General features: G+C 40.4%; 3 protein-coding genes across 3 annotated transcripts; 1 reads left to right on the top strand and 2 right to left on the bottom strand.

The window, feature by feature from the left end:
• Window positions 1-6,214: 6,214 nt before the first annotated feature.
• Window positions 6,215-9,263, top strand: LOC129585091 (uncharacterized). The gene is made up of 5 exons (XM_055477608.1): window positions 6,215-6,250; window positions 6,329-6,458; window positions 7,478-7,533; window positions 8,782-8,927; window positions 9,011-9,263. The coding sequence occupies exons 2-5, from the start codon at window positions 6,449-6,451 to the stop codon at window positions 9,138-9,140; spliced, it is 342 nt and encodes a 113-aa protein (XP_055333583.1). The 5' UTR covers window positions 6,215-6,250; window positions 6,329-6,448; the 3' UTR covers window positions 9,141-9,263.
• A 3,795-nt stretch (window positions 9,264-13,058) lies between these two features.
• Window positions 13,059-20,312, bottom strand: LOC129584954 (EH domain-binding protein 1-like). The gene is made up of 18 exons (XM_055477400.1): window positions 19,587-20,312; window positions 18,304-18,513; window positions 18,183-18,240; window positions 17,243-17,392; window positions 16,877-17,058; window positions 16,599-16,810; window positions 16,354-16,525; window positions 16,147-16,219; window positions 15,843-16,003; window positions 15,010-15,712; window positions 14,839-14,934; window positions 14,372-14,510; window positions 14,142-14,174; window positions 13,915-14,015; window positions 13,599-13,725; window positions 13,415-13,473; window positions 13,230-13,338; window positions 13,059-13,159 (listed from the first exon to the last, which is right to left on the bottom strand). Exons 2-18 carry the CDS (start codon window positions 18,405-18,407, stop codon window positions 13,059-13,061), a joined length of 2,580 nt encoding a protein of 859 aa, XP_055333375.1. The 5' UTR covers window positions 18,408-18,513; window positions 19,587-20,312.
• Window positions 20,313-20,825: 513 nt separating this feature from the next.
• Window positions 20,826-26,741, bottom strand: LOC129584868 (serine proteinase stubble-like). The gene is made up of 7 exons (XM_055477248.1): window positions 25,943-26,741; window positions 24,289-24,767; window positions 23,392-23,842; window positions 22,758-23,089; window positions 22,159-22,525; window positions 21,735-21,895; window positions 20,826-21,371 (listed from the first exon to the last, which is right to left on the bottom strand). The coding sequence occupies exons 1-7, from the start codon at window positions 26,130-26,132 to the stop codon at window positions 21,135-21,137; spliced, it is 2,217 nt and encodes a 738-aa protein (XP_055333223.1). The 5' UTR covers window positions 26,133-26,741; the 3' UTR covers window positions 20,826-21,134.
• Window positions 26,742-26,833: the final 92 nt, after the last annotated feature.

Genomic DNA, 26,833 nt, shown 5'->3' with positions numbered 1-26,833 from the left:
TGCGCGTGAACACAGAATTTACACACCGTAGCTGTAAGCCAGAGGAAGACATATGCTCTCCGCTCACATAATGACGCTAAATTACTCAGTCGTACGCTGATTGGCCCTTATTGCGGCTTGTCCACCCCTATCTGACGACGCGTTGTCCAATGAATGCTAACACTCTGAATCAGAGCTATTCGGGAGAACTAAAGGTCATTCTGATAAGCTCATCTATTGCATTAAGTAGTACTTAATACCATTTCAAAAGCACATAATTAGATTGTCTACTTCACGATAGCTAATTAATTTGCTAACCAACACTAATTTAACCGGATTGTGCTTCATAGCAAAAGCTGCAGCAAAGTTACAACAAAGTAGCTGCAACAAATCAAGAAATAATTTCCTGTATATTTATGCGTTAATATAAGCCCGTTTTGTACAGTTACCCATGAAATGGTTACTGCAAACTTTTTATTTCGCTTACCATTTATATGTTGTAAACGCCAGTGTTCCTCATTCATTTTTTACTGAGAAATTATTAATTGTGCTCGCATTTGTGTGCGGTTACGATTATAAACAAGCTTGTGTATACTCTGTAGATAAAATATGATAAAAAAATACTTTGAACCGGATTTAACACTTTCAATTTTAAAGTATCCATAGCTGCACATTCTCATATTATCTTTGTTTAATTTTTACCTATGCATTTCAACAGGTTTGATTTTTGCGATAATTATAAGACTTGCTGTACGACGTGCGCATATAATCAATCATTTGGAGGCAGTCAGTCAATTTGTCGTAATGAAGTGATAATTAATTGTTTTACTGGTGCCGGCAAATTGGTCTCATTAAGGCATAGTAATTGTTTGGGATGTGCTTGCGGGATTTTAACCAGAATATGTCGGAAAGCGGCGGCACAAACGCGCCGACTGAAGGAGCTGAAATTCGCCCGGCACATTCAACATGGAACGGAAATTATCCACTCAAGCTGCTACTTTATCTAAACTTATACACCTCTTGAAATTGGCGAATAATTGAAACTGTTCAAGTAAAATCGGATGAATGCACTCCACTTTGTTTATTTCTGCATTTCTACCAACAAGTTTATTCTTTACATGATCGCACGTGCCGGTGTGTAGTTGAAATGATATCTGCATTGAAACTACAAATAAAGCAAGTACCTTACAAGGAGTATGGAGTCAATCATTGTTTACGAAAAAACACGGACCTAATTAACTGATGCCACAGATATGACATCGGTACCCGACGCAATAAATTCTGATATTTTTAAACAAGCACAAATCCAGTATTTTATAAAGCTTCATATACCGCTAATCATTACAGTTATTTTGTTTTTCTCGGGTTAAGTATGCACGCCAATGCCTGAATTATTAATTTTACGCTGCAGTATTTAAAAAATTACCGCTTTGTTATAAGCATTCAAGCACACCGCTTGGTTATTATAAAAGAAATGCGCTAAGGTTACAGTTGCACAGAAGCACAGCAAAGCTGAGTTCGGACAATAGCTGGGTTCTGGTGAGACGTCGTTCTGCCCCGTCAAATTACAAGAGCAATATCGTTATCTATGTACTGAACCTGAAAATTTAGCCTATTTATATTCCGGCAGAAAGCTACCTGGAAATGGCCGGTAAATTGGTGAGGCTGTTCCCGCCTGTGGGCATCTTTTCTTGCATATAATGCAACAATTGCCGTTTTTCAGGCAATTTGCCTATCGATACGTATGCCGGCCGCTGCGTTGTTCCCTCTTGACTCTGCTCTCTCAATGCAATACTGCCTACAAGTACAAGCTGCCTGCCAGGCTCACTCGACTTGATTAATTTTGATGGCGCAGCGGAATGCATAAATGTATGCGGACAATACAATGCAGACTACCGTTCCGTACCTTGGCCGCTGTTGCTGCTTTTTCCGCTTGTGGCATGATTACCTGTGAACGAATATGTATTTCTGCTATTTGGTTTGATCTCAATCAGCAGACGACTGGCGTGGCTGCACACAAAGACCGCAAGACAAAGAGTAAAACTCTTTAATTAGCGGACTCATCACTGCTTAACGACATGAGAACTAATGACTGCGGAATGTTATTGCAGTTTGTATATGCACTTAATGCGCCAAGATGCAAAAAATTGTAGAAAAATAATTACACCACTTTTCCAATAATACCTTTTCCATGTTCGGTCAACGTCGACGGTAGTTAATTCATAAAATTTGCATGTATTTATACGGCATACTCTGTTTTGTTTTGATTTATGTCAAGACCGGGGAAAGATGAACAGTTATTTTTTTTATCAGAGTCTGCAAAATTTATAATGATCGTTAGCAAACCTTGCTAAAAAATTCTTTCCTGATAACATCGTTAAATAAGAATTTAGTGAATCTTTACAGCTGCCTTTGACCATTGCTTTCTTTCCATACTTTTTGGTAAATTTGCAGAGAAAATGTGTTTCTATGTTTATGGGGGAAAAGCAAACCATGGCTGTGCCGTTTACTTAGGTTAAGAAGTTGCGCAACTTAATGCATCAGACTTGACAGAGTGGTCAGCTTTCGTAATGTATAGTGCATGGAGCGGCATGCCACAAGGGAACCACGAAGACAGAAAAATATATATATATTGTTTGGCTGTCTGGGACGAACGAATCTCTGAGTTGTTTTAACAAGAACGTCGCAAATTGCTGCGTAAACACTTTATCACTGCAGCTTGAGCGTTTCTAATTGCACATATAGCACGTAAATTAGCTCATATCAGCACAACTGATTGTTCACTTTACGGAAATTTGCCATCACCCACGCATCGACATTCATCGTGTTTGTTTTAAACGACTATGCCAAAACTGACGACATTCAGCGTCAATAATTTCAGGCTATCGTGTAGCGGATATCGATAGACTGCAAAATCACAGTTGTCAAGCTTTCATAATCAAACCGGCGAATCGAATATTAAGAAACCGAGCTACGCTTGGGGTAATACGACCAACAATTGTACTCTGTATTATGAGTACTGTGCCGATACATATTGTACAGTAACTTTCCTGAGTATTAATTTTACGTTCGTTTGATATTCGAAATTTTAAAAATGTATACTATGTTGATTGGTGCCAGCTTATGTATCTCAGTAGTAAGTATAAAAATGCTCGTATAAATTGTGGAGAGATTTACTTGTGCGGTTGGCCGGTGTCGATACCTTGCAGTACAAAGCCATTATTAGCCATATATATAAAAAGTCAGAATGCAGTGTTTATATTGAAGCAGCCTAAGCATTCACGGAGACGTATATTTGATTTTCCTAGATTGTGTTTCTAAAGTTTACACAGGATACTGAAAAATATTGACGGACAGCGAATGTGCCGCTGATCGTAAGTGCATCTTGCCCCGTCCGGCAGAATAACAGCGGTCCGCTACTGTGTTGGGCTGCTTAGACGTAACAAATACTAAATTTGCAGAAAGAAATTTTTGAAATAATTAGATTTGTTTTACCTCGTAATATGGAAAAAGCTGATTTTGTATAAACGGTTTCGAATTTTAAGCACCGTTATTACGAATATGGCTTCTACCTGTATTGGCACAATTCTACGACGGCGAAGTGCTAATCACTTCGTTAAAGTTTAATTACCAGGCAAAAACTGTCATGCATGATTGGAATCGACTATTCAAATTTCTGTTGTACGACAGCGGTAGTTACATGTGGAACAGTATCTAATGGTAAGTCGTAAAAAATGCACAATACATATGACAAGCACGGTGTGTAGGTTATTCGGATGTGTTCTTTGAGCGCGAATGCGCGATACATATTATACAGCTGTCCATACCGGTGTAACGCCATGCAAATGTGTAATGAATAAATCCATTGCGGTAAAACGCGAGATGGTTGCTTACCGTTTGTCATCGACTGCTCAGCGGAATACAGAGGATAATCCTTACGAAGAACTTAAACAAGGATTGCAATAAAATCCTACTTACATTGGCTTATACCTTCTTCTTTGCCTTCAGCTTTATACGTGTAACAAACAAAAGATTTGTGATTCCGTATAAGCAGCGGTTGGCGATGATGGTAACAAATGCACTGCTACCGATTTTCGGAAGATGCCAGTGCGGTAAATCAGTCAGGACAGATTACAAATACACTATTCAGCTGGTCTTTTAATGTTTCGTTATAACCAGTCCACTGCGAAACAAGCTAGAATACTTGTTAATTGCCATGAAGTAACACTAATCAAATGATTTTGATGTGACCGTATTCGTAACAAGCAACTAAATCAAAGATTCCCCTGCATCATGCCGATATCGGAATATGTTTTAACTGCGCGCCACGGATCACCGGAAACTGTGCTTACATTGACCGTGTACGAGAAATCTCCCTTGACCAATCCGAGAGTGTGATAACGTTTGAAAGCAAACGGAACTCGTCAAATTGGATAATGTGGACATACATTCTACGATGAAGCATCTCCTATAAGGTAATACCGTGCCCTAGCAGTACATCCCGTAAAACCGTTTCATGAAATTCTGAATTTCTCATTCTGAATTTCTCGTTTTGAATTTCTCAAAGTGAAGAACTCCTTAAAAAGCAAATCACGCGAAAATAGTTCATGGTTGGGTGAAACATTTTCCTGCCTATTGTGTAGCGCATAACGTTTTGATGTGAAACCATATTAATGTTTCTAAAAATCTCCCAAAAAAATTCCTTTATAATTTATTCCGGCTTCTTCTTTTTTTTGAGGTTAGTACATTTTTAAAAGGTACTTTATGATAGTAAAGGATCCGTTTGTGATTTTTCTTGGTTGTCTCAGTTTGCTGCAACGAACTCATTACTGCAATTAAAAATGTTGTCAAATTACAATTTCAAATTATTTAATTAGTAAAATAAGTGTTTTTGTAAAATTCAGACAAATAAAACTAAATTTTGGCTAATGCACGAAAATGTTAGTTGTAGTTAAAAATTTTGTACATAGATTAACTTTGCCCTTACGTTACGCATCAGTAAATTTATGCTGTTCTGCGCAGGTTACGTCAGTTACTGATTACATGCGCTCAGATCAGATCAGTGCAAACCTAACAATAATGAAAAAAAGCCAAGCCTGTTCTGCCATTGTAGTGTAACTCGGTGGTCGCAATATTCAAGTCTGTACTGTGACTGTTTACTAAACGCGGGTTCAGCGTTGTATCTCTGTAAATTTCTCAACTCCCAGCAGCTCGTTTCAGCAATTGCACAGATTCATTCACGATATCATCACTTGTATAATTACTTACTCTTTTTGCCTGTTGACTATCAGCATCTTTTGTGCGTAAAAGAGAAATGTGAATTAACATAAGAATAAATCTTTTATATGATTCAGCTATAGTATTTCTTCCAGTCTCCAGCTCGGTTCACACTCCGATCCAGGTGATCGTGTAGGTGCACCATCCGCATACGCGATCTATGGTACATCCCGACCCATTAATTTCAGCCCTTGCCAATTGGAATACACTGGAATAGACGTTTTTGTTTCTGACCACCTCAATCGTTTCTGAACAAACACAGCCACAATTGAACCATCGAAAAGAATGACTGCTAGATTGAGCCTCTTTTATTCAGTTTATTCAATTTAATGAAAAAGGACACCTCACAATCAGAAGACGAGCGAGTCAGGGTCCATTATACTCCAAGATCAGTGAGAAATTATTCCGCATATGTACGGATTTTTGCACATGTTACACTGTGAGAAAGAGACTTGAGCGAATAAGTATTTAAAGATTAATAACACATTTACGGATCGCCATAAATCAGTGCTAATGTACGTACAATATAATGCAATATAATTAAAAAAGGAAGAATAAAGCATATACGTGTGCTTTGGGATGATTCTTTTGGTCTCTTTTTGTTTATGTAACTTCTTGAAACAGCCTACTCTAGTTTATATTTTTATTCTTTACAATTTTTTTTATCTTATTCTTAATTTTTTTAGCCTTTATAAAAAATGCCTATAATATGTTATGAGTAAAAAGTAAATAATAACGTTATGTATGTTTCCTAACTACCGAAGAAAGGCGGATCTGAAAGGTCACCACCGCTTTCTGCAACGTGTCATTAAGGAAAGCAGTGTAGGAATTATTAATTCATATTAACTGAACTTGATGTAGGCATCTTCTCGACTCTACCAGACTTATGAATCTGACACGTTCTGTGGATTAGCTCGAAATGTTTATACCTATGTTTAAGTGACTACTTTTGTTTCAAGGAAAATCTGCTCCTTTGGACGCATAAGAATAGAAAGTATGCACAATCGAGTTGACTTTAAGAATTAGCTGCAAAAGTGATGGTCTAATATTTTAGTTCCGTGCATGCGCATAGGTTGACACTGCCGCTGGGACACCGGGACATACTTATGTCCATCCGAACCTGACCTTCCCGCCATCTGACGGACAGTGCAGGAGCTGAGCCGAATAATTCCGGTTGCATCCGCATACATATATGCAGCCAGGTAATTTAATCGTTTGATCATAATAATCATTGCACACACAGCATAGACTGGAGTAATATTTAACTTCGTTATTAACAATCGTCCCACTTTTGTGCATATATAATATATATGCTGTGCTCCATGGTTGTAATTTTTAAAGTCAGGCCGGACCATTTTCTTCAGCATAATAGTAATGCAGGCCAAGGGTAGCATATCAAAGAACAGCAAGTTTATTTGCGGTGCTCTAACAAAAGCCGCAGTTTAAAAGGTCTTTAAGTGTGCAATACTACACCATCCTGACAAGAATGGCGTAATAAATGACTACTTGTCGGCAACCTGTTCACAACACAGGTGGCTGCTTTAAACTTTTCTCTGCGCAAGTAAAAAGCGAAATGTTTGTTAAGCAGTTATAGCGCAATATTGAAAAGAGGTTACTCGAACGACTATTTTGTGCAATACTTCTATGTCGAGTGCTCCAGTGATGGACATCGTGTAACGACAGTCGAATCAGATACGTGGTGGCCAATGTTGCCATTAATATTGGCTTATGGTCATATTCGACAACAGTGATCAACTCACGCAACCGGAAGAAAAAACATCTGAATTAAGCAGTAGGATAAAATTAAATTATATTATGATAAGTAAAATAACAAACTCTGCAGTTTTTACGCTTTTTCAAGCTCGCTAGCAAAATTAATTATGTAATCGTCACAGTCAACATTCACAAAACCAAAAATTTTGCTTTGCGAATAATTATTTGTACAGGTATCTGTAGCTTGATCGGAATATTTTAGTGGTCTTGATGAATATACAGAGTAGCACCACGATATCTAAGTACCTTTGGATATTTGGTGCAATGACTTGGACGTTTTGCAAATGGAAAACTAAATTAGAATTTAGTTAGAAATAGAACAAAATTGAAAAAGCCAGATTAAAATTTATTCAGGGTAGACAGGGTACCCGTCTACAACCGGCAATGATGGCTGACAATAATAAGACAGTCTTTTGCCCACAAATTTATTGATGCTATCACCCAACAGGCAACTGGATGCGATTATTATTGGAAAATATGGCTTTGTCCGGATACAAAAGCGCTGTACGTTTCGTAATTATATTTTGAAGACGATATCATATTGTTCAATCCTAACTTGCTACTAGATTCTTTCAAGAAGTACATAAACGCATTGTTAGTGCTCTGGCGGAACTGATTGTTTGCCTGCAGGTTACCTTTCGTGCACTGCATGTTTTGCTGTTAAACAGTAACCGGCATTTGTACTTATTATACAAGTGTAAAGGATGGCGCGGTATATTTTACGAATTCCAAATTATCGAAATTATTACGCTTCGGCTATGTACAAGTCTCGTGTCGTATTGTAATAGCCAGACGATGCAAGGTCAGGCGAATAATTTAAGATAAACGGAGAGTTTTCGGTGGGCTCGGATAAAACGAGCTTGGAAGCATATGTACTACCCCACCAAGAAAGGTCACTTAAAGTTGCCCTGTCGAAAATTCGTCTTATATAGAAATCCTTGCTTGATGTTATCAATTATCACTTATGTGGCTATGCAATCTAGAACGTCCGAACAAAAACTGAAATTGAACGCTCAGCGTTTTTTCGGATGACTTTTGCGATTCTGCACATTTTTCGTTTCCCAGCGCATAGAGCACAGCGTGTTTTGCATTTTGCAACGGAAAACGATTTCAAGGCAACAAAGGCATACCAAATATGCGTGCATACGCGAAAGCGCCGCATCTTCAATAAATCAAGCATTGACCTTTTCTAGAGTGTTTTTGTTTTGCATCCAGCGATCGCTTCCGGAATAAGTGCATACTTAGACACGTGAACTAATCTGTTGGAAATAGCTATCGTATGCTACAATTTGTCGACTTTGAAAGGCAGTAAAGCGCACAATCTAAACAAATTAATTGATCCGATGATGACAGCGGTCTTGATCCAGAACGCCGCGTTGTGCCCGGCTGCAGTGATTCCCATGGTTTATGCTCACTGGCTCAGATAGTACCACTGTTTCCGTAATCAAACATGCAATCTGTGGGGTCAGTTATTGCTTTCCAATTGAAAGAATTGTCGTTTGGATAACAGTCAATACCGCTCGCACAGATATTATGTGTGCAGTATATAAACATCATATTCAAAGAAATTAAAAATTTATAACGTTCTTGATTCCCATTGGAATTTATTTTTGTTACTAGAACTAACAGTCTATTGCGTTCGTTTTCGTATGATTTCAATTTTCAAGAAAGTATTCGACAGCTGAGTCTGAAACTCGTTAACCTCCAACGAAAACTTGATGATGATAAATATTAGCAATAATTTTCTTGCAGACGACATCGGAAAAATCGCAGCTATTGGAATACATGTACCGTACATGTGCAGCTGAACATCCCAAAACGACAGATAGCGCGCGTCAACCGCTACAAAACGCCGATGCTTATCACAAGCAGCAGGAGCAGATGTTTAAAATCGATCAGTAAGCATAATGACCGCGTTGCTAACGTCAACAAGAAATTGATGGGAGGCAAACCCGCTTGACTGGATAAATCACTGCTTTAGGCCGTTGCTGCTGCTGATATACGCCGGCTACTGTTGCGCACCCCGGCAATACATGGCCGTTTTTCCGCATGGCTGTACATTGCGTCAGAAACGGAAAACGACCTGCCGTGCTTCCCATAACAAGCATTAAGAATCAGGGAATGCCATGCGCCTGATCATCAAACACGCACATTTGGTCAAACAGTATTTGTTATGGCTTCAGTGATTTCTGGGTAAACTTATGCATTTTATCAGTTTTTATGTAAGCAACACTCCGACAGCCAAATATCTGTAATTCGTTGTACAGTATTCGCTAAAAAGTTTTGTGTAAAGTCCATCTGTTTTGTTAAAACTGCATTCAACGCGCCCATAAACTGCAAAACTTAGAGTTAGAAGAACGCGTCCGTGCTTTCGGTCAAGGTATCAATACATTATGGGGTAACTCTCGTGGATAATATACGGTATTTTATTTCTAAACAAACTCTGCAGAAACAGAACGAAAAAACAAAGAAAGAGAATTATCTTCCCAAAACGCAACACAAAATTCTCTTTTCACCAAATACTGGCATCCAACGTCTGCAATCCAACGTTGTCATCCCTTTGCTGTTTTATGACAATTCTCCAATTATCTCTACCATCAACATCTGTTCTCTGCGGCGGTTAGCATCGGTTTTTTGCCAATCTACAAATAATCACACATTTTTACGAAAATACGATGGGTTATGAAAGACGAACTAAATTTAGACAGCCTACTAAACACTAATGAGGAATTCTAAGTTTATAAAATATAATAAGATAAATGTTTATCATTTGGTAGAAAATCCAAGGCCAATTTTATTCACCTTCGAGCGCCAACAGCGATCGCAGCTCTTGGTTAAGTTTCTCATGTCGGGCTTCCAAGTCCGATTCCTTTTCCCTGAAATCATGTAATTCGGTGAGAAATACACAAATACCAAGTTAATTAATAAAAGGGGATCATCCCCCGCCAGTTACGTCCACATCTGGTCGGCATGTTGTCGTCAATGAACGAGCAAGGTCAGTTACATCACCTTGTAATACAGTACAATGCATGTGAGGACACTGGGCTAACTTTATTAACGCTTAAAGACCGGATTTTCTATCCTTTTCACCAGACAACAAACGGATAATCTAATGAAGTAGTGTAACCGGGGCCTCGAGTCGAGTAGGCAACTAATTAATCACTTTACCAAATAAACACCTAACCCCACTGTTTCCATAAGCTGGAAGCATACAAATGTCAGTTCCGAATTACATGTCATCCACCTACGCCAGACGCGCGGAACTGCTACCGCGCGTTATCTGTACAATTTTTTTATTTTCGGGATATTCGATTATCTGTAGATACTAACTTATTTCATGTTTCTCTTCGTGAGGCGAACTCATGGCAATCCAACCTGTTTTCGATTTCTGAAAATACTTAGTGAAAAATCGCCAATATCTGCCCAATGAATAGTTATTATGTCGTGATAACTATCTACAAGGATATTTTGCTGCGAAAATTTTCTTTCAAATCACAGCACTTCCTAATCCAAAACATCTTTCATCAGTAAAACCTGTTCAAAACGCTCAGCGCAATTGTCCTCATCCAACTGTCTGATTCTGTAATTAGTCTCCCTGGTGCAACACACTGCACCAGTCAAAATGCTACTCTAACACAAACGCGGCTCTGTCAAATCAAGAAGAAATTTTAATCCCCCAAGCTTATCCTAATCATCGGCGCTTTTTCGTGCAGCGCACGCAGCTACAATCTCCGCTGCAGCTGATGCCGCTTTCGCGGGGTGACAATCCCATGTCTTCATCACGTCGCATCGTGAGAGATTTGTCTCTTCCCTCCAATAACCAACTATACTAAATCCAAAGGTGTGTCGCCAAGTGCACTCTCCTTGGCGTTTTAATAACGTTCAAAGAGAATTAGCCACGGTGATGGCTATCGGGATATGCGCACATACGGAAAAGCCTATACGCAAAAATCAGTGCCGTCACTGACATCGCAGAGCCATTTGCTTCTTTCTCGCCCATTGTTAGCGAACGGCAGGCATTATAACCACATCTTAACTCCACAGCCAGGGGCTTTATGTCCACTGTTTCCACTCTACTTTTACGTTCCGCTCCCGACAAAGAACAACTGGGGAGCATGGCGTCCGATCAGTATCCGGCATGTCTGCACCGCGCCGGACGCATGGAGAAAACGATACCGTTTTCAACTTTTATTCGCCATATAAGCGGCTTAAACCTTCATAACACCCCCACTGCTTTTCCCCCATCATCAGCAAGAAAATTGCTATACGAGAGAGAGTAACGATTTACTAAACTTGACAACCGGCCTCGATAATTAACCAACACACACACCGCAACCAGACGACATGCATCAACGCCCAATTAATTTCCCGACCGGGGCCAATTTACTCCTCTTTTCCTCCCCCCACGCACTACAAGTGAAGAGCGAAAGAGGAAGGCAATTAATCAAAATCCCACTTGGTACCCAACCATACAAGATAATCAACCATGGCTCATTCACCTGGAAAACGCACTGACAGATTTTTCCATCTGTACCACATATTAGCCTGCTCCCGCGCTGCTCTCACTCCATGCAGAATGGGACAGGCGGGTGTACAATAGCAATGAAGATGAAAAATACAAAACAGGGAACAGGGATTTATCTCCCATTTCTATTGGAATCAATTATCTGAAGACCTCAGACAGACAATACACATTTTCCCTCGTTTGTCCCCGAAAGATACAAGCACTTTTCATTGCGGTTGCGGCTCCTCTGTGCCCGCCTTCCTCATCAGCGCCTAATAACGCTTGAATAGAGTGCGGGACATTCTTTGTCTCTGTGGCGCAGCGACACAATAATCAAACTGTCAATAGCCCACTCTCCTCAAGCACCATGACAGTCATAACAATAAACAATTATAAAATACTGCCGCCACAGCAGATACCTATTTCCTTATTGAGGTGTGTGCACAATAAAGGGCTTCAGTTGAGACGAGAGCGCATCTTGCCGCGTTCGAATCACTTGAAAATGCGCATCGCACCGACGCTTATTTATGCAGTTAACAGGCTTTGCCCGCTGCTTTCCCCTGTGTACAGAGATGGCCACCACAACCAGGCTTTTTAAAAGGCACATATTTTACTCTCTCACCACATATCCAATCAACCATGAATTAAGGCTATTAAACCGGTGGCTGAAGCTGAAAAATTCCGAAGTGCGTCTTCAAAATCTGTGCACAAAATACTTAATGTTACGATTTACAAGCCACAACCCCTAATTTTACCTGAAGAAACCGAGAAAGCAATGCGGAACAACCACAAAGCAGTCCCTCCGGCCAAAGTGGTGATTTTTTACGAAGACAAAATAACTCCTGTTGCGAAAACCTTGGCTCACTGCGGCAAATAATTTCTCTAAAAAAACTAAACAAAAAGTAAACCGAAAAGAAATACATATCATTTTTGTAACAATCTGCAACCCCCCAACGAAATATTATAGTGGACTTCGTTTTTTCCTCCAAATGCAAGTCATCTCTACCAGGCACAATCACAACTCCCGAAGTCACATTTAGTTACTCTTAATTCGCTAATAGGTTTACCCTGAAGGCTGCACACGCATTTTAAAATTCACAACGAGCAATTCCAGCGATCAAAACAGAAACTCTTTAATCCCTCCGAACTGAATATTATCCCAATCTGTCATCTCTGTCACACATACTAGCAGTACCCATCCTGTCGCCAGGTAGCCCTTTCTAATCTGTATAGTAATCATCATATAGATTCCTTAATATTTTCACTTGCGGCTTCCGCCAGCAAATCCGAAAAATATACACACAACACACGGTGCAACGAATATTAACACGTGACCGGCACCTATCAATCAGCCATCCTCCTAACCCTGTCAAGGAGGCAATCCTTGTTTTTAGGATTAAAAGCTCACTCTCTCATACTCATTCAGCCATCGTCATGGAAAGATGGACTTTCCAGAAATCCCCAATCAGTTAATATACACCATTGCGAAGGTGGACGTAGCTGATTAGCACTACTTAATCAACTCTTACATATTGTTCAGCTTGTCAAGTTCGCGGATAATCGCATTGCGCTTATTAACCAGTATGAACCATTCCTGGAGAATCGGCTCTTCGGCCTCATTGGCGCCTGCAAAACAAATTGGTCATTTTCACTATGACGCACGCAGAGCACAGACAGGAAATTCGGTCAATTTAACCTGGTTCCATAGCGTTTCGCAGTCGCGCCTCCACTTCTGCCGCACGGGAATCTATCTGTCGCTGTTCAGCTTCCAGCAAAGCAATCTCTTCCGCCAAACTTCGGTGGTCCTGAAGAGAGCGGAAGCAGTCTCATCTGTCGCCTTATATCTATCGAACAGAGATTACAATGAAAGCAAGAATTTACCGTAGGTGGTTCGGAATTCTGCCCATTCTCTTTCATGGTCATGAGGTTTTTGGATACATCTGAAAAAAAAACGGTTGCTACAACCCCGTATACCCAAAACACTATTAATCTGCTAGGAGTTCTGCATGCAAATAAAACGTGTTTCAGAAACGAGAACGGGCCACAGATTCAGAAATGAAGATACCTTTACTATCTTTTAATAAAGGCGAAAATTCGGATGCGTTACGACTGGATATCACAGCAGCATGTTTGGCAGCTTTCGGAACTGCATCCCGTAAAACCCCTTCTTTCGATTCACCGCCATTCCTGGCCTAAAAATAAATAAAAAGTAAAACAAAATTAAAAAATACTCACCATTTCACCATTCATCGTCGACCGACGAAACAATCAGTATCAGTACACCCGGGCGATTACGCCGATCGTCGAAGCAAAACAGATTCATTGTTTTCCGGCATTTAATCACATCTGCATACAAACTCATGCCAAATTTTACCACCCACCTTCGGCTCAAATTCTGGAACATTTCGAATCACAGAAACTGCATCTTGACCAGATTTGGTGGCGGCGCTAGAAGATTCTCCAACGGCAACCGGAGAATCAACTGAAAAAAAGGAAACAAATTTATCATCACTATGAGCAAACCTCTGTAATCCAATAGCTTCACAGCCGCGGTGCAATTAAAATAAGCAAACAAACCAACAAAGCTTGCAACTGCAATAAGGCTCACCTAATTTCTTGAACTGGTAAAACTGGATGGACACTGGGATTTATCCATGCAACATAAAAGTGCGAGTTAGTGATGAGAATGCAAGAAATGCAAACGATAGTAAAATGCCGTAATCAAATGGTCAATCAACTAAAATCGTGAAGGAAGACAAGAAACATGCAAGAACCAGAGAAGCAAGCATTTAAAAATAATAATCAGAACAGAAAATGAACGGGATAATAACGGTGTACCCGCAGCAGATTTGGCTTTAGAAACTCGCAGTGCAGGCGAAATTGGAATGGACACGGGCGATGTAGGACTGGATTTCTTGGCTGTGTCCATCAAACGTTTAGCACGCTCTCTCAGTTCTTTCTGCCTTTCCACTTCCTCCTAAAATAATCTCTTTTGAAACCGTAATGCCGAATTTAACTACCAAGACCAAGCCAGCAGAAGTGATACTATAAATAGCACTAAATGTTAACTGAGATATCCCAAAAGCAAGTGCAAAAAGTCCCTAAGAAATTATCTTAAAACTACTTGAATTCGTCCAGCTAAAATCGCTACCAAATTTCACAATGATTTCTTCGGCTATATCATAATATAAAAATGTACGAAAATCTCATAATTTGCTGTTTACTCATCGAGCAAATATCAACTCTCGCTATTTTAACTTGCAGCTCGACTCGAACTTTAAAAAAACATTAAGCAATGGAATTACCGGACTAAGATCGCTAGTAGGCGATGATGGATGAGATCTGGCCTGCTCGATGAGTTCACGAGCCCGTAACCTCAAATCTTCTTCCCGATTCACGGCCTCAATGAAACAAAACCACAGTCAGCTGTCAAAAATAGTAAAGATTGTGATCAGGCGTAAAAACATTACAGCTACCTTTCTACCAGGAGAAGAAACCGCCCGCGGACTTGTCGGCGGCGATTTTGGCGTTGCTGTTGCTGTCACAGCAACATGCTCTAGCGAGTTTTCTTTGACTGCTTTCGGTATGGAGCCATTTGGCTTTTTAGGTTCATCTTCGTCATCCGATGAAAATGGATCGACCAACTGCTGCCTGGTCATTACACTCGGACTGGTTGGCACATTGCTGTGGTTGGCATCCATTTTCTTGGGTGAGCTGTCCTTCTTCAGTTGGCGCACTAACGATTTCACCGGCGATCCGCCAAAATCGAAATTCTTTTTTTCTTTCGGGGAGAGGATTTTTCGCTCTTTATGCGGCGGCGATTCGCCGTTCACTGGGGATGATTCCTTCAAAACTCCGGGCGGGGAAGACTTCTCGAAGGAAAACAACCGGTGTTTCCAGTTGGTGCCCTTTTTCAAGGGCCCTTCACCTGGAGTTTCTGCTACCGGCGTATACGTTATTTCCTTGGCATCACGCGCTATTCGATCAATCTGCAGGTGTTGTCCAGTGAAATGTGCACGCATCTGGTACAGGTAGGTCATCACAGCTAAACGATCAGGAGTCTGGCGCTGCAGCATATCCTGGGGATCAATCAATTTGGGAATTCCCAAACTGGCCGCCACGTCAAATGCCAATTTACAATTGCCTCTTATGTCGTGCGGGGAAAGCGCTGAGTAATTTCTGGAAAAATTATTACAAGTAAGTGTTAAACGTTCACAATTACTGCCGATTTCAACTGAAATAATAAAATATGAAGATTCCCGTACAACGGCATGGGGCTAAAAAATCGGGTCGTATTTGTCGTACTCACATTAAATCAGGATGGAAATGATGGATGATGGCACAAAAGGCCAAACCATTCCTCCATGAACTAGTTAAATTCGTAATGCGAACACCACGGGCACCTTTCGTGACGTCCTTACACCATGCCAGCAAATCTTCCGCTTGACCAGACCCAATTCGATTGCTGATCTGCAATGTGTTATTCGTAGTAGTACTGAGGCAGAAAAATATAAAAAAAATATCCAACACAGCGCCACAATAACGACATTCTAAAGTGCAAACTGATTACACGGAACGATGCTATTAAAGTTCTAAAACAATTACAAACATACAGTATCGCCATCGCCTATTGCGTTCATTTCCGGTTGGGCATCGGGAGTTTGTTCAAATATCGTGTCTGTGGCCCTATAATGTCAACACTTGCTAAATTGGCATTTTAAAAAATCAAGCACTTTTCCAGACACTAGCTTCGCTTATCGTACTTAACGAAATTGTTTCAGGAATATATACATTTCAACAGAAAAAATTACACACTTTACCAATTTGTTCTATTATCCCTCGTGCTCCCGTTGAGATGACGGTGGAAAGGCGAAGGCGACGCTTTTGCGGCATCCATCAGCTGCAGGGAATCTGGTCGATTGGGCGTTTTGGTTGTATCCCCACTTGTCATCGTATCCAGTGAGTGCGATGAGTGAACGGAACTGGAAATCGCTGCAAACACCAAGGCATCCATCTGCAGGTTGTAACAAGCAATTATCGGACGATGCCTCAATCCAAAACCTACACTGTCTGTGAGATCCATTAGAAGCTGCTTTGTCGCTGAGATTCTCATTAAAGATGCCAAAGCTCGAAGCCAACTCCGAAATCTTCTGTGATGTCTGCCGTCGACTCAGCGTCCCCACCGGGGATTCATCATCGAAATCCGCCATATTGCCAATATCAGCGTATGGCTGCTGCAGACTCATTAGACTAGCCAAACTTTGCATATCCTCGTCGCTAAACACAAGTTACGTGATTTGTCATTTGTCGATTAAATTAACGAAAAACTAACAGTTCACTTACGTAGCTTTTCCTTCCCGTAAAAGAGTCGACAGGAATGTCACATTGATAGTGGCTTCCAAAACCTTTTTATTTGTGGGTTTCAGTTTGATGACGGCATGGGTTTGCGAAGGCTCCAGTGAGGCATATAACTTCATATTTACATTGGCGCACGCCAAGGGTCGTCTCTTGCCGAGAGACTCAATCTATCAAGGCAAATATACATCGTAAACAAAAACGATCATCTATTTCGGCACACTACCATTACGCAAGATCGTAACACATAAACCAATTTACAAGAGCATCATACGGATTTTATAATAAAGTTAATAATCTTCGAGCGCCTGCAGGATTCGCAGAGTCAAGTTTAACGATCCCTGCTGAAAGCACCTCTTCAAGGACGATTTGCCAGTCCTTGTTTTCAAATTCCGTGGCTCGGTTATCTTTATACAAAGTCGACGTGAACTCCAGCCGTTCTGGTGTAGTCCACACGACAATCCCCCGAAACAGGTTACTAATAGTGGGTTCCCAATCGTGAGCCTGTAAAATTTTATGGAAACCAATCGCGATCAATAGACAAATTTCAACTTTTTCATTTAGAAAAACTGTATAGCAGTGCCTAATAACCACATCACCAAGAATCTCTCAAATAATCTAACAGCAACAACTGTAACAGTTTCCATCCTCGACGGTTAATTTCTGCAACTTATCAGTAGAAATATTCCAGCACTGTTCTCGGTGCACAAAAATTGTCAATATAATACAGAGACTGCGATCGGCAATTTTTCTTATCACGAGAAGCTGCTTATCATTAGACCGATATTCGATATCTCAATTTCAAATTCACTTAGACAACTTCATTTCGTTTACAAACCCCGTAAGGTAGAAATAGTAGTAGTAACAAAAGCGGTTGCTAATCAGATGGAGTAAGTAGTTCACCGACTGATGGTTCGAGTTCAAGTAAAAATGTTACCTGACTACAAAAAACAATTTACGACTCCAATAAACACTAAGCTCAAACCGCAAAAGAGCATCGTTCACATTAACTCTTTCGGCGGCGTTACTTTCCGACTGTATTCCAAGGTCAACGGACAATTTTCCCAGATTGCACGTCCATTATGAACAGATACTGTAAATCAATCATTTCTGACGAACACTGGAGCGCGCATGCATATATATGATCGCGTCTCGTATGCCTGATCACTGATGTTTCGCAATATCTTGTGAAAAACTGGCTGGTATATACATTAGTTTTATTTTTATAAAAACATTTACTTTAAATTGCTAAAAGCGCAAAGTAAAAAGCGAAAATTCATGCTTCATAAAATACCTGAGTACAATACCGGCGATTCCGTCGACAAATCATAATTCCTAGCTTGTTTGGTTTCCTTCAAAAGACAAACACATCAAATCCGACACCACACATGGATAAAAGTACAATCGATACGAACCATGTGCCTTTAGTGCACTCCAGTGTTAGCTCGTGGAACGATACAACAAACTGAAATTTCCCGGCGTGTTTACCAACACGCTGGAAACGCTTCCAGACGCTCATTTTCTGCGGCACTCAAAAATGGTCCCACTAAAGTATCACAACGATCCTCACATCCTGATAAATAACAGCGACATAAATGTGGCGCTTCTTATAAGTCAATTCCACGCTGAAACAACAAAAAAACTGTTACCAAAATTCAAATTCTGGAAATGCGAAATCTTTTTTTATCGTATCATGTTCGCTTATAGGAACTCCAGAAGACAGTGCTCATCTCCAGCATGCGAGCAGTTCCAGATATAAACGGAAAATCAGAGTGCAGTGTATAAATTATCCTGTATCCACTCCATTTGTAGATAAAATATCTCAAGAAATTGCTTCAGTAGTTTTAGTATGAAAATTCACAATAAATTTCACGAAAAATTTATCCAGAGGACAAGCAAATTTGGAGTGAAATTCCTGACCTATTCTAGCTGACCATGAGCTAAATCAAAGCGACTAAACTGTATTTGTTGATGCAATCTGGAAGTTTTAAAGAAAGCCAGATAATCATATCTGTCAACAGACGAACGGCATCATGCCGCGGTCGCGCCGACATATTCCTCCAAGTTTAAAACAGTTTTATCCACATTTACGACATATCGTTTATCGCAGCCAGCGATCATGCGGTACATCAGACGGTGTACCGTATCACTGATGTATTCTATCCTTGCATGTTTTCAGCCCTGTGTACACAATCATCTGCGTGGGGGATGCAGCTGAAAACTGATGCCGTCAGGAAGCTGAACTTGGTCATCTAACCACTGCACCGCCTATGGCTATAAGACAAATTTAGATCAAGAATCAGCAGATTATACTTGCAAACCGATGCTTACTAGAATTTCCACAACAAACAGCCATTAGCCGCGCAGAACACTGATTTACGACGGTTACGTAAACATTACTGCAGCTGTGATTCTGTACCGATGTGCGCACGGGAAAACTGCTTACATTCCGAAATAACCGAAAAATAATAATTAATGCCACCTCCTCCGTCTAATTAAAATGATAACCCTACTTGATTTAATCAATTTTAACAGAATTTCTTAACAAAACATTACTAGGCGCGTCAGGCGACGTGTTCGCGTGCTGAATGCTTGAGAAAGAAAAGTTTTTTTTTTTCTCCAACTGGAAAAAAGCAAGCTTCGTTGAAGTCTAACAAAATTACAAACATGCAATTAAATAATTAAATAACTTTCTTACCATTCTACGGTAAACTTTTGACGTTCCTCGCAAGTCCCAGCAGTTATGGAAATTAAAATGGAAAGATGAAAGAAACTGGAGTCAGGAGGTTTCAATTCCAAACCAACAAAGGTATATCTTCGAATTTTTTCCAGAAGGATGCCACGAGTGGCAAAAAGATCTTTCAGATGATTATTTGTCTGTGTCGTGATGCGTCATCCAATGTTAACTGTGAGTTTCGTCCATGAATCAGCCATGATACCAATAGTAAACAAAGACAACAAGGTAATAAATTGGAAACAAATTTGCGATAAAATAACAGCGAAGCGGCAAAACAGCCTCATATTTGTCTACCTGGTAATTAATGCATGATTTCTCCACATTTTGGACAGGGCTCCACCAAAACGCACCAACAAAGTTATTTCAACTAATTCCGCATGATTTTACGATCATCAATCAAAATCAGATTAACAGCAAAAACGAGAATCGTTTTACGTTTCTAATTCAGACTTCCTTTGGGAAAGCGCCAGCAATCATAAACAGAAGATGTTAAACGCTTATTCTGAACACTACTGGTACAGTGGTACTGGCCTACTGGGTAAACGAGCTAGGAATTAGAATCAACGTGTTATTGATTAAAACGTGTCCAACAAGAGCTGCACCGATACAACGGGAACAGAAAAATAAGATAAAAAACCTATTATTTTTAAATTTTTAAGGGTAAAAAATCCATTCTGCATTGCACGTAGTTCCTCATAAACAGTTCCTACGAGCAACATCCAAATGGTGCACCAAGGGTGCCTTACACATTTTCCAGTGCGTTCGGCTCACCACATGGCATACCGACTGGCATCCCGCAGCCACTGCCAGACAGGGCGGGCACGATTTCAATCCTAAGTGACCCTTGTAGCTGTGGAAGTTGTCCATAACGCCATTTTGCAGCAAAATCTGCTGTATGTTTCTCAACAAATTTCATGAAGGAATTCCAAGGGAAAGCGAGAGACTGCATGTAAATCTGCCGTATTTTACGGTTAATATGGAATATTGTAGGCTATAATATTCGGTTACGATTTTACATATATCAATACCAGTTACGTACTATTCGGCTGTGAAGAGCACAGAAAAACTAACGGTATTTTATAAATGGTATGAAGCAAATAATTTTCCAGACACATCTGTGCGAAATTCTAAAAATTTGCAATTACAGAGGCAAGTGTTCATGGCGGTTTTTGCAATTGTGTTTTAATTATAGATGCTTCACATACAAATGAGTGATAACTGGCTTTGACACACTGCGACAACTTATGACAAGACGAAAAACTCCCACAGCTCACAACCCAAAATATAAACTACTTTTCGATCAACGGGGATGAATCTGGTGCGACTACTAACTAAAAAAACAGAATAACAATCACAGATCAACAAAAAGGGTCGAACCACTTTCACGGTTAGTCAGCTTATCAAGGAGTGCCAAATCCTTGACCTTTTACATCTGAAGCACGCCGACTTAAATTCCGTGCACCTTAGTGAGAAAGACCATTTCCATCTTTTACACGCATTCGTCTGATGTTATCTAAAATAATTGTTGAAAACATCGCTACGATCTCTTAGAAAAAACGGATTAAATATATTGAAAGTATTCCAGTTGGACGCAACAGTTGTCTCAATCCAGTCCTTTAAGAACCAGATATTGGTGTAGATTCCCGGTACATTTTCTTTTCCGCATCCGTAACCTTTGCTGACAATTCCAACAATCTCCCAAAACTGACCTTTAGTCAGCGCGAGCAGTGGTCCACCCGAATCACCCTAATAAAATAAACACGAAAACGTACGTAACGGATGAAAAAAATGTGTGCACTGTACATGTAGCCCATACAATTGCATTTGTTAAGCAATTAAAGGCCTGCCACAAATAAAAGGTACTCTACGTACAAAAAAAATTTTGTAACTTGATCAACATACAAAACAATTTATGATACACGCGTTCCGAATGAAATACTTGTGGTTGTTCTCACTTTTTATCGAAAGTTGACATCGGAAAAGTACCCGTTGGTAAGACATAATACGTATCACCTTTTAATCGAGTCTACAAGTGTTATACTACTGCTTGCCCTGAATTGTCGGAGCTGCCAGATAAGAAAATGATTTATGGCAAAATCGTGATCTCACTCGACAAGCATCTTGGTTGGCTTTGCCACCGGCACAAACGAATTGCGGTCCAACATCGTCGAAGATCTTATTGCTTCGCAGTTCGAGAATGCATTGCCATGGGTAAAGTATCGGCATGTCGACTTCCTGAAGTACCGTCGGTAAATTGGAGCGGTCATCAGCTGAGCCAAACAAGATCGTCAGAAAAAACTACGCTTACGGCCTATCTAAGACATTTACAGAACAGTTACTCTTCCCAGATTGTTTATCTATTCTATACAGGTGCAGTACATCGGCGCCCGTTACGCTACACTATGCTGAATCGACGTAAAGGTCAAAAGGATGAAATAATAATTATATGCACTCGATAAAACTTTTTGCCACTTAATATATTTTGCGAAACACTCCTCATGTGCAAAATGTTGTAAAAGAAAGTACTGCTTACTTTCTTTTCTTTTTCCCCACCCCAGCACTGTTCCCATTTCGCCCACGTGCTCAAAACTGGGTAAACAGATTGGTTTAATATGTGGCTTGAACACAATGGGTTGTGTCAGCTGAATGAGTGCGACATCAAAGGAGGACTGCGACGTATTGAATAGTGGATGAATGAAAACGCGCAGGATTCGGACGGTTTCCGGTTGGAATTGCGGCGGCTGATAATCATCCATACTGAAGATGCCGATCTGCACGCTGAGATCCTGATAATAGCCATATTGAAAATTCTTGTAAACACAGTGGGCTGCGGTCACGAGGAACTGTTCATTGAGAATTGTTGCACCGCACCGCAGACGTTTCGAACTGGAAATCACTGCCTGCCAATGAAAATCGAAATCAAATAATTTTTTAAACAAACAAATAACAAATAAATAAAAATAATAAAACCACGTTCGAGTTAAAATAAAGTAAGTTAGTTCGAGTTAATACAGATGCATGTTAACACAATCCATAAGTCACACAAACATTCTTGCAAATTTTAATCTTCGATTAAATTTATGAATAATACACATACGAATGCAAAATTTACAACGTTTTGTGGTTAATTACCATCCACGGCCAAGCACCAAATTCAGACGGTCGTCCTCCCAATACTCGCGGTGACCGTCCCTGTGTGAACAAATTATCCCTCACTCCACAAAATGTTTGTTGAGTGTCACTAGGGATCCCTGGTGGATTACTGGATGGAGCTGGTGCGGGCATCGGCGGTGGCACTGGCGGATTTTGTTGCAAAACTGTGTAATTCTGAGCAGGCTGCGCTGGTTGGAACAATTGGGCGGAAGGAAAACCGGAGAATGTCTGAATGAGCTGACCATTTTGCTGCACCATTTCGATTACTGGTCGATTTTGACCACCCGGAAAAGCGGGAAATGGATTGCCAGCTGCGATCACAAGTTGTCATGAAACACATACAAAACAGGTATTTATACAACTGTCTATGTGACTTATATGTCTTATCATTGCAAAATAACATTAGCCGATTAAGATGCTGCAGTAGATTTGTTTATGTGTGATAATTGTTACGTATGCAAATGTGCAGCAGTTTTCCCCGTTTTACGAAAGGTTGCAGTAATATTTATTAGCGTTGTAAATAATAAGGCACAAGCTAGAACGCACGTCACCCAATAAATTCTGTATTTAAATATAGCGTTTTCAAAAATGTTTCAGATGGAATTTACTATACCTAAATTGGGCAGTATTCCCATTGTGTTCTGGACACCTGTGCTCTGCATCGGTTGCGCTGGCGCGGCCGGTATTTGCTGTACTGGCCACTGCATAGGCATCTGCGGTGGCTGCGGGGAAACCGGTGCATTGTAAATTTGTTGTACCGGTGCATTGTACTGCTGCTGATTCGTTGGTACTGAGTAGACCCACTGGGGTTGTGGAGGACTAAACCCGCCTGCAGGAAGTGGTTGGGGAGTGGTGTTGGGCGGTGGTGTTTCCTGCGAGATGGCAGCGGTTTGGAACAACACCTGGGTGTTTGGTGCGTCGTTCGATGGCGGCGGTGGATTTTGATTTGCAGTTGCACTGATGGGTTTCGGCGGCGGAGGAGTGAGGACGGCAAGAGGCACTGAGCCCTCAATCGGTAATTTTGAAGGCTCTGTTGCGACTGGTTTTGGTATCATTAACTCGTCCTATATCAAAAGGCGGTTGTTAAAAAAACTGTTATGAATTGTTGCCGCTGTTAAGTTGTACATTTACTGGTGGGCTTTACTGGGCAACTCGCAATCAAATATGGCACGTATGTACTTTATAGTGATAATTATGCAAGAATAATTTAAAATGCAAGAATAATTATTTAGAATGAAGGATTATCAAGTAATATTACTGAAAGTCTGAAAGTAATTAAAATAATCTATAATTTACCAAGGAGTACCAACAAATGCTTAACATTTGCTTAACAAAGTTAATATTAATTAGTAGTCTTCAATGATCACAACCTAATTTTTTCTTTAATTATGGAAAGCTCACCCACCATAATTTGACATAAAAAAACCGGCGCGGTTTACTGTAGATACAATATGCTGTGATAGCGTGCAAATAACGGAAATTCGAACTGGAGTGCGCTGTATACACATACCGCAGCAGGCACAACTGCATCCATTTTTTGCTTAATTTTATTGACCGGCGCTTCTCCTGGAATGTAGCTAACGGACGATTCCTTTCCAGGATCGGTAAAAATCAGCGGGGTTTTGCTACCGGGCGCATAATGCACGCCGGCGGAATTGGGGGACTGGACAAAATTCACAAGATGACCTGATTTCCGGTTGCTGTTGGGAAGATAACTGGACTCTCCAGAAGTGACGGGGGTAAACAGAGATGTTTGCGAGTTGACCATCGTATCTGCACTGCTAGCGGCAGACATTTTGGTGCGACAACACACTCCGCCCGGAAGACGCATACTAATGGCCGACTGCATTTCGTTGAGTGCTACATCACAGCGCACCGTCGGCTGTACACGGCGTAATGTGGTGCACTTGGACATAAATGTACACTCGGAATTGGCCGGGCATGTATCGTAGCTGCGAAGTGATTCCGTTCGGGCGGTTCTGGTCGCACCTGCAAAATGGCACACAGCAATTATTAAGCGTAAATTTTTTTGATTGCCAAGTCTAATTCAAAATTTACCCATCGCGCTTCATTAAGTATGTCAATACACACACAGAGGAAACGGAAGTGAGGATTCTGACAAGTTAAAAGAACTTGCGACCGGTGCCGTACGCATTAATAACCCGTTGCGGACACATTAACCAATGCGTAAGCCATTAAGCGCAACTCTCGCTGCATAAAATTACTAAATATACTCGAATATATGTATTTGTACGATTTAAAAATTAATACTGTGGCTTGCAACTTTGCATATTAAGTATATATATCTATACAAAGCGATAAATACATAAATTTCGTACATTCCCATCAGTTCAAGCACTGGTGCAGAGTTGTTAACAATAAGTACAACATTAATTATCAAAATACATTTCTGATGACCAGATCACGAAACGTATATTGGAACAAACATCTGGTAAGCAAAGTAAGTGAGATGGAAGTGTATGTCCTTTGGATCTCTACTCCTACGTCTGCATATTAAGTAAACAGCGAAATATTGCTGGATAATTGAAAATCATCTTCTAAAAACGCGAAGCGAAACATAGCATCGTTCGTAAAACCGGAGCTAGAGACCAACTGGCAGTAAGGGTTTAATAAGATTGCCATGAAGTGAAGACAATTAAATAAATCAGTAAATGTATTAGGATTATAAGTATTGCTCAAGCTTGCAGGGTTTATGAATTATATTATCCCTGCATAATATATGAGAAAAAGTAAAATGAAAAATAGCAACTGATCAATAAAAATTTTTACTTATCGTACAAACGCAATTACTGAAGTTCCGCTTTTGTGACAATCAAAAGTAATTTTCGGAAGCTTCTGCGTGATAAATTTAAACGGACAAATACATAGTGGACGAATAAAAATTATACAGATTGTAGGTGAGCTCAAATATACCCCAACCCAACAAAACACTAAATAATACTACTACCTAGAGTGACTATTTTACTGCTAGACGAGTACGACTACTCTCGAACTCTTCGAAGTTGCCATACAGCCAGCGTGTAGTTCATGGATTAAGACGTAACCATAAATAAAAATGCCGCGGCATAGGTTGGTGTTTGAAGACGAAATAATAGCCAAATCAGAATGAGTATCTGCATACGAGAAACTTTATATACGCATACCCATAATGTTAGTTCCATCCCGCAACCGTAAAAGGTTTTCGGAAAAGGGAAGCCTCGGAACTGCACTGTAACTTATGTACTGTAGCGGGGCGGACTGAATATCCTGAGCATCGACCGGGCGTAGATAGAGAAGCGGGCAAATTACAATAAAAGCAGCGGGATAAAACGTCAACAGCCAATACGGAACCATTTCAAGCCCAACCTGTCACACACACGACAGGTCGAGCGGAAAAAAGCGGACTATAACAACTGTGGACGTTTAGTGGCGATATAATTACAATGTTCTGTATTCCGGAAAATTCCAATATGCAACATGAATACACAAAATCACACAACCATAAGCAGATGCTAACGCGTGCGCATATCCGCTACTTAATTCCGATTAAGCATAAGTATCCACCGGCATCACTGTCACGCTTGATTAGGCTTTGTTGCTCAAGAAATTATGATGCCGATAGAAAAGTGGGTAACAAACCACGCAAAACACAGTAAATTTAACAATTTACTCCAGACACACAATATAATACACACCGAATGAAGTCGGCATTCAACCGATAATCTGTACAGTTTAGTTGGCCTTATACTGTTACAGTTGATCTAATAGACATCTGCAACGAGCGTCTGTCTTCACACACAAACTCACAACAATATCGTGGCCTTAATAAGGTGGCATCGGAAACTAGGTCTTAATTGTATGAATTATCGTACAAGAATCAGAAGATTTCATACACGCTCTCTGATTTTTCCGAGCAGACGCGCACGAACACATCAACAGGCGCAACCTTTCAAATGACTGAAAGATGCCGTTGATCACTAGCGTTTACCGACGGATGCTGATCGAATACGTTGTCGGTGCGCTGCATGTACAGGTACACACTGGGCATCGTAAGC

Source organism: Paramacrobiotus metropolitanus, unplaced genomic scaffold (genome assembly GCF_019649055.1).
Source record: "Paramacrobiotus metropolitanus isolate TYO unplaced genomic scaffold, Prichtersi_v1.0 Parri_scaffold0000015, whole genome shotgun sequence".
NCBI classification, from domain to species: Eukaryota; Metazoa; Tardigrada; class Eutardigrada; order Parachela; family Macrobiotidae; genus Paramacrobiotus; species Paramacrobiotus metropolitanus.
Note: the sequence above shows the minus strand (reverse complement) of the source record. Positions and strands in the feature narration are given on the sequence as shown.